Raw genomic sequence first — 11,693 nt, 5'->3', positions numbered from 1 at the left:
ATGAGCGGCGAAAACAAGGCATTCTTCTATGGTGAATACTGCTCTTGAATTTGGGAAATCTCTAGACTAACGTGACGTTCAAATTGTAGGAACTTTGGTAAGATCATGTGCTAATACACCGCAAGAGAGGGAGATGGACTCATCGTTATAGATGGCCCCAGAGGTCTTTTTCAGCGTCTGTTATGGTGAAAAGCAGCCGCCTCAGGCAATCCAAGACCTCCATACATTCACTCCGGCCATTCTAGATGGTTACTGCCGTCACAGAGTTCAATATGCAGACTACCCAGCCATTGTTGCAGAGGAAGGCCACTGCGTGCGAGGCATGTACGCGACTGGGTTAACGGAGGCCAACATGCAAAAACTGGACATTTTTGAGGGAAGCGAGTATAAGCGGATCAACACCAAGGTGAAGCTACTGAAGTTGGAAGGCGAAAAGGAAGTTGAGGGAGAAGTGAAGGAGGCATCCGTATACGTCTTTCTCAACGCCAATGACCTTGAGAAACGCGAATGGGACTTTGAAGAGTTCCGCCAACAGAAAATGCAGATGTGGACACGAGGTGACTGGGCATTCACAGATGGTAAGGATTAAAATCGCCGCTTGCGTACATTGCAGACTCACTGACTTGATTGTCCCAGGTGACCAGCCAGCCCAGGTTGAGAGCGCTTAAACGTCGATGCTTGCATGCATGCATGCTGCGCCAGTGCATGCACACGCGTGAGAGATACTATAGGTACATTTCTAGTGACTAGGTAGAGAGACATGGGATGGGCGCCTTAGAGAAGACAATATACATCATATAGACACTTGACCTGTCCTCTAGCCAGCGCAAGCGCCCGCGATATGTGGTGTCGTGTCTGAAATGACGGTGTAGTTATCACCAAACACACGCATCGTGTTATGACACGTGTAATCTATTTTTGGTGAAAGTTCTTTGAACACATAGATCCAGCATGGGCCAACGTTTCATCCTTGTCATGGGTTGTCGGAAAGTTGACAGAGCCAACAACAACTCTATTCTTCAGCGGCTCGACGACCAACGACGCAGCGTCTCCACACTCAACGACATGCTCACCTCAAGTGTAAATATCTCGAAGGATTTCGTGGTTGCAAATTGGTGAAATCATTTATATATATGCTCATTACCGCGGAATAAGACGGGACAAGGATGGTCTAGAGCTGTATGGCTCTCTCGGCAAGGCAATTTGCGAGAAACAATGACTATCGACAAAACGAGAAGGTAGAAACGGCCACGCAAATTTAGGAGAATTTCGGACCTGATGCCGAAGTAGCTCACCTGTCATACTCCTTGTCAGACGGGATAATGAAGCTTAAAAATTAATTAAACAAGATTGCGAAAGAAAATGTCGATAGTGTGGTGTCGGAGCAATAACCCTGCTGCGATGGAGTTGTTGGGTGAGCTGAACCGCAAATTGTGATGAAGCTACTACTAGCCGTGTTCCGACGACTCAGCCGATAGCCTTAAAAGACGGGATAAAAGAGGAGCATTTTCTGTGATGATACCTATGACGATGAGCTCACAAACAAATAAGAAAGGATCGAATTTTTCAAGCCGCAGTGTGATGCCAAGGATTGGCTTGTCTGGCATAGACAAAGACTTATGCGGCTGTGGCGTAGATCTGAGCCTCTCACGTAACGAAACGCAGCTGTTAATTTTCCTTCATTACAAGCCGTCTTGGCCGTCGTGCTAGAAAGATCTTTTGTTTTCAAGTGGATAGGTAAGAGCTGAAGTCAAGTTGAGGAAATTATTATACTATATGGTCCTTGGCATTTTCGCCGATGTAACCAGTGTAGATGTAACTAGGCCGACGGATCGAGAGCCACTCCAATATCATCCCGATGGCCATAGCTTCATACCATCGTACCATATTACATAGCATCTGGGTCCTATAGCCAAGGTCGGTATGAGCCGATGAGGATTTTCTGGAAGCGCCTTGTTTCATCGAAATAACAGACATGTGAAATACACGAGTGCACATGAAAAAAATACTACTCACATTTCTCATGTGCACTCAGGTCTGCTGCGGATCTTACACCAGCTTCATAGGGTACCAGGTATACCCCAGTCCCTAGAAACAACCACTGGGCGGCTATTGAAGGTGCATGAGCCTATATGCGCGAATCAAACAGCAATACGAACAGCAATTGGCTGTTTTTGCAGGCGTTGAGTCGAAAAGCTGTAGCTGTAGCCGCGTATTGGGCTGAGCTGCATGTATGAGACATGGAGTACGTACCCCCCGATGAGGCGGTCAGCAACCCGACTGTGGGCAATACGTACCTCTACCTCATCTGCACCTCTGACTGGTCTGTGTCTTTTTCACCATCGTCAAGCCTCAGCGTCTATCGTCCAAACAAACAACTCCGGGCATCTCAGCTGCCTCCGAATAGTCCTGCTGATCATCCATCACCGCATTTTTGCCGCCCGGCGACGCAGAGCCGATTGTTTCAATCCGCCGCCATCACAAATCACAACTCGAAGCCTGAGATGTCATCTCTGCCCACTAGCCAGGATGCCTGCCTCGAGTTCCGCGAGAATGGAGTGGATATGCTCGCCCAAGCCGAAAAGAAGATGCTGAGCATGAAACCAGCCTTTGTTTCACCAGAAGTCGATTCAACCCCACGGCAGCAGAGGCTAGTTCTGCAAAAGTAACCCTACTGAGGGATTAGACACCCTTGCCCCGGCCCCTGCATACCGAGGGGCCAGGGTCTGAGAAGCAGACTTTTGCCATGGAAGCAGCACAGCGTTGCATTGAGATCTCCAAGTAGGGACGATTCTCGCCACACAGACTCAGACATACCGGCTATAACACGCGTCTTTTTGTGGCTGTTGTGGCATGGCATGTGAGAGGAATAAACGATACAATGCGATGCAATACGACGCGACTCGTATAGCGACTATGCGGTGGCGAGTGCCCCCTTTGCATTCGTTAAGCGCCCCCAGTGGTACGGCTTTACTTCACAATGCATGGAGAAGAGAAGTCCCGGGGAAACAAGTTGATATGACGTCGCCGTGATTTCTGCCTATGGAATAGCACATCTCTAACTACGAGCAAGAAACAATGACCGAGCAAAAGAGCCAACAAACTGTTTACTGCTCGGGCCGTGGTCGATCACAATGTTTCTTGGGCGCACAAGGACAAGGTCCCCCCACATACCTGTCTCTGGAAATGACCACCGAGTCTCTAGCTAAGAAAGCAACCATGATGTCCATGAAATGCAACAATGTCGCCTTCATTCCCCTATTCACTATTCTCGGCTGTAAAGCACGATGCTGCTGGCTAAAGGCGATGCCGGATCCAGTGCATTATGAAAATATTTGCAGGCGGTTACTGCTTGCTCCCACAATGTGTCATTCCTCCGTTTGGTCAGCTCTATCACGGTGAATCTTACCCCTGCCGTCCGTTAGAATCCCCCACCAAGCAATAAGCTGTGTGGCAGACAAACTCAGATCGTCGACTTACAAGTGTGCCTTGTCCAAAGAAAAGCCTCAGAGTTCAGCGATGCGATGCATCACCCCGGCGTCAGCGCAAGACGGTATGATGGTATACTTGCTATGCGTACCCCGGATGCTGCTTTTTTCTTTCCTTCTCAGTGGCATATGCAGGGAGACCTCGGCGCCTAAGAGCCTGAGCCGTTTGAACCGGACGACAGAGAAATCAGTGGTGCAAGATGCTTTCACTTGCTGCCACGGCCCGGAAGGCTTCTGGCCAATTGTGAATGATAGACCAGGGAGAGGGTGACAGCTGTGGGCCCTCCCAACTGACTACGACTCTACTCGTACTAACCTTAGCCTGTAGTGTGTGGCCTCCGAGGCTCTGCACCCAAGGGGTCGGCTGGGCCTCATTGGTGGCCATCTATTTTAGCAGTACGACGGTGTCACGATGCATGTGTACGAGTACGGAGTACACGTATTCCAACCAAGAGGGTGTTGCGGCCTCCCTCCGCATTTGACTTTGCCAGCACGGCTCGACAGCCGAGTCTCTTCGCCCGTGCTTGTATGAACGTCAGGCTGCTGGATTCATGATAATCTGCGACATTTATGCGGCCTCTGCTTCAGCGCGGCTCCGTCCTTTCGCGATGGCGCTGGTACATCATACTTATTATTAGGCATCGCTCTGTTCTCCGAAGATTTGGACCCCTGACGAGAGGCCCACATTGTGCATAATGCTGCCCAGGCTCACGGACCACAGATGTCTGACCCCTGTCCGGCGCGCATTCCTGGCCGCGGTATGTGCTAGCCACATCCCAGCATTGGCCGGTGGCGAACCTAATGGTAAGAAACAATATAGCGAGAGGTCAAGGTTACTCAGGGGTTCAACGCAGGCTGATTCTAGCTCTGCTTGGCCTTCTGGGGTTTTCGGCTGATGCCCACTCATGCCCGTCCTTTTTAGGCGGCGTCTTCGAGATCCTGAAACAACGACTCCAGCCTATCAGTGGGCTCCCAAGGGCACTCCCTTCGATGACCAGGCCACACTAGTGATCCGCCATGCCTCGAAACCGCGAGATATTCGTTCCGCGGCTGTGCTTAACTGGATAGACTCCTTGTCGCCGACGGCTCATGTTTCTTGAACGAAACATGCGAGCCATTCGGCAAAGGTCCCTGTCTGGACTCCATCCCCTGCCTCGCCAATGACTCTCCTGTCCCTCTCTGTTCCTGCAGCTCGCATCGTCCTGCCCTTGCTTCTTCTATGCTAGTCATGATCTAGGGGCAAATGGTCTTGGCGATTATTCCTCCGCCATGCCACGGGGAGGCACGCAATGTATAAGATGGAGGTCTCATCCCAACCTTGCCTTTTGTTCTTGTCCCAGACATCTCCAGTCAACAACAGTCCTTCCTTCAAAGTGGTCGTCGTCAAGACTCACTCTCCTTCATTCTTACACGAGGCTAGCCCTTGTTTTCTTTCTTGATTTACTTTGCTCCGTCTCAAGCCTTCATTTGCATACGCCAGCCCGGTTGCTTGCTATCCATCCCTGAAGCCTTTCAGCATCAAACCATTCAAAATCTGTGATATTCACAGTCCTGTCTTAACAGCATTCACTTTTGTCTTGACGACTATACATACCACCGCAACATTCGAGCCTTTTTTCGTCCGGTACGATTTAGACTCATCACTTTCCCTCAAAATGTTCTCCAAGCTCTTCACCATCACTGTCCTGGCCTCGGCCGCCAGTGCCCACATGAAAATGTCCAACCCCGTTCCCTACGGCGGTTCAACTCTGTCCAACGCTCCTCTTTTTGCGGACGGCTCCGATTTCCCCTGCAAACAGCGAACTGGTGTCTACGACCTCCAGGGTGCCAGCAACGTGTATGCTCAGGGCAGCACTCAGAAGCTCTCCTTCGTTGGAAGTGCTGTTCACGGCGGCGGTTCTTGCCAGGTTTCTGTGACTACCGACGCCCAGCCCGACAAGAACTCTGTATGGAGAGTTATCAAGTCCATCGAGGGTGGCTGCCCTGCACAGGACCAGACCGGCAACATGGGTGACGACGCTAACGCCATCGACCCGTACACATATGACTTCACCATCCCCAAGGAGCTGGCGACTGGTAACTACACTCTTGCCTGGACTTGGTTCAACAAGATTGGCAACCGTGAGATGTACATGAACTGTGCTCCCTTGTCTGTCACCGGCTCGGGTGGCTCCAAGGATTTCCTGAACACGCTTCCCGAAATGTTCCAGGCCAATATTTTCGGCGGCGGCGACTCCTGCCAAACCGCGGACAGTACTGACCTTGAGTTCCCTGACCCTGGATCGGACGTTGTCAAGTTGAATGGAGCAACAAGCGTATTTGCTGGTCCCAAAAACACCCAGAACTGCAAATTTGGTATGGGTGGCAGCGGTGGAAACGCCCCGGCTCCCACTCCCACCGGTGGTGCTCAGACTTCTGCTGCTCCTGCTCAGCCCACCAAGGCTCCTCAGAGCATCCCCGGCGGTGTCTTCATCACCAGCCCTATCGGCGGTGGACAGCCTCCCGCTGCCACCCAGCCTGCCGCCCCTCCTGCCGCTTCTCAGGTTGCCTCTCAGCCCGCATCCCAGCCTGCCCCCTCCAAGCCCACCTCTGCTCCTCTGGTGAACTTGCCAGTTCAGTCCCAAGCTCCAGTTGCTACTTCTGCTACTCCCGCTCCCGCTCCCGCCCCTACCTCCGGCTCCGGCTCCGGCTCCGGCTCGGGTTCGGGTTCGGGCTCCGGCTCTAGCCCCAGCGGTGGTTTCGCGGCTGGCACGGCTTGCTCTTCCGAGGGCCAGTGGAACTGCATTGGAGGATCCCAGTTCCAGCGTTGCGCCAGCGGAGCTTGGTCTCCCGCTCAGGCTCTCGCTTCTGGCACTTCATGCCAAGCTGGACAATCTGCCAACCTTAACATGGTTGCCAAGCGTGGCGGCAACTCCATGCGCCGCGCCACTCGCATTCGTGCTTAAACAGCATGAACTGGCATTCTCTCGTTTACTTCTTCGATTTTGGACATAAACATGTCGATACCGTTTATGATAACGGGCTAGGGATTTCGCATAGATTTGTGATGAACATTTGAACATTCATTTGTGGGAAGGATTGACATTCTTTTATGTACATATACTTGTATCTTTCGTTTTTTCTGTATCATTATGGGGGGTTTGGCTTGGCCTAGAAAATAAGAATTGGCATATCATTGGTTCTTTACCATCAAATTGTTCACTGCTTTGCTACATGATTTCTGGCTTTGTGAAGGTTCTCGTAATCCCGGAGTGATGTAGTAGTAGTTACAGTAGAACACTTCGACTCGTTAAGCGATTCAAATGTATTTCCTAAATGAAAAGCGTATTGAGAAGCGGAAATACATGATAGAGATCGTCTCCCACCATGCTACGTCTCGTTAGGAACCTAGCTACGCCTAAAAAATTGAAGAGATATGGTAGTGAATAGGTCGCAGAATTCACAGGGACGAAACTGCGAGCTTCTTGGGCTTTTAAGAAGCAAAAGCTGTCTCACAAATAAGCGCGAGAATGTAGCATCGAGGCAGGAAGAGCCACAGTAAACCCACCCAATTATACTAAAATTAACAGCTGAAAGCCTCGCGATTCCCATTTCGAGATGGGCAGAGCGGTAGTTGACAGGGCTTTTGCGGCTAATCTCTGTGAAGATTCGCGTCTATTGGCTGGGGGCGGCATCTCGGGCGCTTAACCGTTCGTTGAAGTGGAGATGCCGGGTTTCACACATGGAATATCTGCAGCAAGGATCAGTGATGGCACCAACAGCTTTGTGATGTACGACGATAACAGCCTGATGAGAAAAAATACGTGTGTATTTGTTAGAGCTGGACGTTTATTCGATGTTGGCCGTTAGATTAGACTTCGCCTCTTGTGAGGCAAGGCGACTTCATATATTATAGAGGCAGTGCCATCCCTCAGTGCAATCTTGTACGTTTCCCTCTTCCCTCATTTCCCTCTCTCATTTCCTTATCTTTTTGTTTCTGTCGCTGGCGGCAGACTTATCGTGTCATGTTTTGTTTGTTTGCTTGCTCGAACTAGGATTGGATCTTTGGGCGCATTTGTCTTTCGTTATGGCGTCGCGAACCGAACTCGAGCCTCTCTCACCGGACGATCACGCAATACCCGGACAATGGCAATCGCAGTCATTCAGAGATGATACAGCACGTCGGGTGGAGACTAAAACAACGTGGTATCCGCGTGTAAGAGAGACATTCCGACGACGAGATGGTAAATACGGACCTGGCTACACTCATGAGGGCAACACAGCAACTAAAATGGTCCAGGATCACAGAAAGGGTGGAAGCCCCTGTCTATGACAGCCCCGATCTTGACGCTCCTTACGATTTTAACGCTTCTAATTGGTGTTGCCATTGAGGTATTGGCACAGCTCAGCCGTTCTCGAGGTGGCCTCGCGCTCTCACGAACACAAGACGAAATCCCACAATATGCTATGATAAGCTATCTATACGCTCCTAATATTATTGCAGTATTATACAGTCTGGTATGGAGCTGGGTGGATCTCGATGTCAAGCGGATGCAGCCATGGTTCGAGCTATCCAAGCCTGAAGGAGCAACGGCCGAAAACTCTATGTTTCTCGATTACCCCTACGACTTTATTGCCACTGTCCCTATCAAAGCTGCTAGGAGGAGGTAAATTCCACTATACACACACATAAAGAGCCTAAATATCTAACAGTCAAAAGGCATTGGCCTGTATTTTTTGCGGGAACAGTGACGGTTGTCATATTTTGGCTCATCACCCCTTTGCAAAGTTCCATCATGGGAACAGGCTTGGTCAATATCACCGAATCGGCAGTAATTGGAACGAGATCATCTATCGTTCCGTTGGCAAACCAGTCCGACTATCTCACCAACCAGATTCTCAATACAGGATATTCCGTCGCATGGCTCGGCCAATCTTGGCCTCCGTTTACGACCGCCGATTATGGCACACTTCCGTTCTATATAGATAATGATCCCGGAGAGTCTCAACTACAAACGAATTGGACGGCCACGACAACAAAGTTATGGACCGAACTCGAATGTTGGCCAGCCGAGCAACCAAAACAGAATTTTTCTACCATGGTGATGCACTTCGGGAACGGCCAGGGCTGCAATACTTTCATCAATCTCGACGTCTTTGTAAATCTCAAGATGTACTATATTGGATATTACACAAGCCCATACTCAGACTACCAGTTGGCTGATTCCAAGAATTGCCCTGCTACTGCAAATTCGACACATCAATTCCTCGCCGCATGGGTGTCAACTAAGGGCGGCAGTGCCAAACAAGTACCCGAGGTCAATATAACCGCGCTGTTCTGCCAGCCATCTTACTATAAGCAACAGGTGATGATTACTATTGACACAAATGGTTTCCAGCCGCTGAATACGTCAATTCAACCTATCTCCCCCCCAGAACTTTTAACTGAAAAAGAATTCAATTCGACTTCCTTTGAGTTTTTGATCGCAAACGGCATGCCAATGGAACAGGTGTTGGATATCACCCGAGATTTTCCATATGAGTATGTCATTGAACAAGGTCCTCAGTTGGACAAGACCAATATAACCCTTCCGTTTTCCAACATGGTTGGCTATGCTCTTGCTCCTCATAACGAGCCAGCAACTCCATATGGCGACCCTGTCCTGCTACATGAAGCATTCAACCGCGCCCACAAGTACCTGTTTTCGATTGCGGTAAACCAGATGTTGGTTAATGATACGACTGTAGTCAACAGCACAGCAGTTTCCGAGTTTCAACAGAGCGGTATTCTTGTCAGTCGACTATTTTCTGCCATTGTCGAAGGCCTTCTCCTCTTTGTGGCGATTTCTACAGCCTGCTTGCTATGGTTCTGCCATACGTCTACGAGCTATTTAACTACAAACCCGTCCTCTATCTCCAGGCTAGCCGCAATTTTTCGCCACGGGCAAGAAACGAACAAGCTATTTCGCCCTGCGGATCACGCTGACGAGAAGTCGCTGAAAGAATTATTCAAAGACGATAAATTCCGACTTACACGAGACGAATATAGCGATGATGGTAACATATACTTAGAGAAGGTGGATGGTCCAGAAGGCGACGAGAATGAGAGGAAATTCGATAAACCAACCGGCTACTATGACCCAATTCGACCGATACCTCTTAAGAGAGAAATTGGACTATTGTTTGGCCTGGTACAGGTTGGTGCTCTTGTCACCATTGTATACCTCAAGGTTCAAAACGACAAGAGTAAAGGTCAGTATAACCTGAAAACATCAACTGAGCTACGATTTAACACTGAGCATAGGCCTTATACGACCATCAAATAATTTCGAGGTCCTACAGATTCTCGAAAACTACATTCCCACTGCCTTTGCCACCTTCTCCGAACCTTTTTGGGTGTTGATAAACAGGTTTATGTGTCTCCTCCAGCCGTTTAAAGTCTTATCGAGGGGCCGAAGTGAACCATCAAAGTCCATTGACACCACCTACACGGCACTTCCTCCACAACTAGTCATTTGGAGGGCGCTCAGATCGCGGCATCTTATGCTAGCTATGCTGTGCATCATTGCGCTGCTGTCAAATGTCCTCGCTGTTGGACTCGGTGCTCTTTTCAACGAGGATCAGACAACTGCAATCTATACATCAACTTTCACCCCGAATATTGCTCCGCAGTTCGATAACCAAACTGTATTCGATTTGCCAGGTTACCTCAGTGCGAGAACGATAACTATGCGTGTTTACCAAGATGAGGCATACGTTGCCATGTCGAACTACACATCTGGAACACAACTTCCATCTTGGACAACGCCGGACTACTTCTTTCAGCCTTATACTGTCGATAGCGGGGGCCAAAGTAACAGCAGCAGCACTTATAGAATTCCCACTCGAGGTTTTGGCGTCGGTATGAACTGTACCGCCGTGCCGCAACATACGCTCGCACTCTCATATCCAGCAAGTTTGGCTTCGACTTGTTCAACCGATACCACTACCTTGCTAGAGGTTGCCGAAATGAAGTTCAGAACGAGTACGACGACCAGACCTACTGGCCAATCTGCTATTGAATATAGCGATGCCGCGGAGGCGTCCCTTTCCGAAAGTTGCACCCGACCTATGACGTTTGGATGGGGTAGAACACCTCAAGCAGAAAATATGAATGCGACCATTGAAGCAAGTTTTGCTATTTGTCAGATATTCTTTCAGACTGCTATGTTTGATGTACGGCATGACGCGGAGGGCAATGTGCTAGAATACGAAAGAACGAGTGATCTTTCCACGCATCTGGACGGCGATGACGGGGATGTGCAAACAAACAGGATGATCAGCAATATGAATACCCTCGTCAGCCATTTTGCCAAGGTATGGCATAACGACACACTATCAAGAGACTGGATTAACTATCTCCTGACTGTAACTCTCGACACCCGAGATTTTCTGGATCCCAGCAAACCAGTTCCTGATCCTAATGACTTGATTCCCGCAATCGAGAAAATCTACCGGCAATTATTTGCAATCTTACTAAGCCTTAACCAACAAGTATTTGTGCCTGGCGACAAGGAGGCCTTAATAACAGGCCAGAGATTAACAGAAGAAACACGGATATTCATGGACCGAAACGCCTTTATAATCACCGTGACGGTTCTCTCCCTCAACATCCTCGCAGTCGTCATTTTCTACTCTCGCGGCATCATATTCAACCTCCCCCGCGTACCCACCACTATTGGCTCAGTCCTTGCCTTTGTCTCTGCAAGTCACATCCTAGAAGATCAAGGGTCGTCTTCAAGAGGACCAGACGACAAATCAAAGGATAAAAAGACGTATAGTTTCGGCCGATACATCGGGGTAGATCAGAAGGTGCACCTGGGGATTGACGTGGATCCTTATGTAGCTCTGATTGATCCCGCGTCGTTGAAAGAGAAGAAGTCTGTGGTGCGGAGGGCAGTGACGGGGGATTTGAGGAGGAGGAACCAGGGGACGTTTGAGCCGGTGAGAAATGGCACTTGGTTGTGAGAAATGTTAGCAATAAGGGCGATGTTTTTTTTATAGCTTGGATGGAGTGATACCCTATTTGATGACTTATATAAAGCCGTATCTAAAGGATACATAACCTTTTTTCTTTAAGATCAAACAATTTCACAACGAAGATAACATAAAATATCTGGCAGTTTCCTGGGAATTTGAGACTCAATCTTGAGACGCAACACAACATCTAAGTTCGTTAAGCGGCTT

The 11,693-nt window shown here is 49.3% G+C and overlaps 4 protein-coding genes across 4 annotated transcripts; all 4 read left to right on the top strand.

The window, feature by feature from the left end:
- On the top strand, positions 1-668 carry T069G_00182 (gamma-glutamyl cyclotransferase, AIG2-like domain-containing protein; the record flags this gene model as incomplete). The annotated part of the gene is made up of 4 exons (XM_056167392.1): positions 1-31; positions 90-97; positions 152-578; positions 637-668. The coding sequence occupies 4 exons, from the start codon at positions 1-3 to the stop codon at positions 666-668; spliced, it is 498 nt and encodes a 165-aa protein (XP_056032708.1).
- A 1,572-nt stretch (positions 669-2,240) lies between these two features.
- Positions 2,241-2,669, top strand: T069G_00181 (uncharacterized protein; the record flags this gene model as incomplete). The annotated part of the gene is made up of 1 exon (XM_056167391.1): positions 2,241-2,669. One exon carries the CDS (start codon positions 2,241-2,243, stop codon positions 2,667-2,669), a length of 429 nt encoding a protein of 142 aa, XP_056032707.1.
- A 2,474-nt stretch (positions 2,670-5,143) lies between these two features.
- Positions 5,144-6,433, top strand: T069G_00180 (uncharacterized protein; the record flags this gene model as incomplete). The annotated part of the gene is made up of 1 exon (XM_056167390.1): positions 5,144-6,433. One exon carries the CDS (start codon positions 5,144-5,146, stop codon positions 6,431-6,433), a length of 1,290 nt encoding a protein of 429 aa, XP_056032706.1.
- Positions 6,434-7,554: 1,121 nt separating this feature from the next.
- Positions 7,555-11,474, top strand: T069G_00179 (uncharacterized protein; the record flags this gene model as incomplete). The annotated part of the gene is made up of 5 exons (XM_056167389.1): positions 7,555-7,711; positions 7,768-8,134; positions 8,188-9,719; positions 9,772-10,368; positions 10,420-11,474. 5 exons carry the CDS (start codon positions 7,555-7,557, stop codon positions 11,472-11,474), a joined length of 3,708 nt encoding a protein of 1,235 aa, XP_056032705.1.
- Positions 11,475-11,693: the final 219 nt, after the last annotated feature.

Source organism: Trichoderma breve, chromosome 1 (assembly GCF_028502605.1).
Source record: "Trichoderma breve strain T069 chromosome 1, whole genome shotgun sequence".
In the NCBI taxonomy this organism is placed as follows: Eukaryota; Fungi; Ascomycota; class Sordariomycetes; order Hypocreales; family Hypocreaceae; genus Trichoderma; species Trichoderma breve.
Note: the sequence above shows the minus strand (reverse complement) of the source record. Positions and strands in the feature narration are given on the sequence as shown.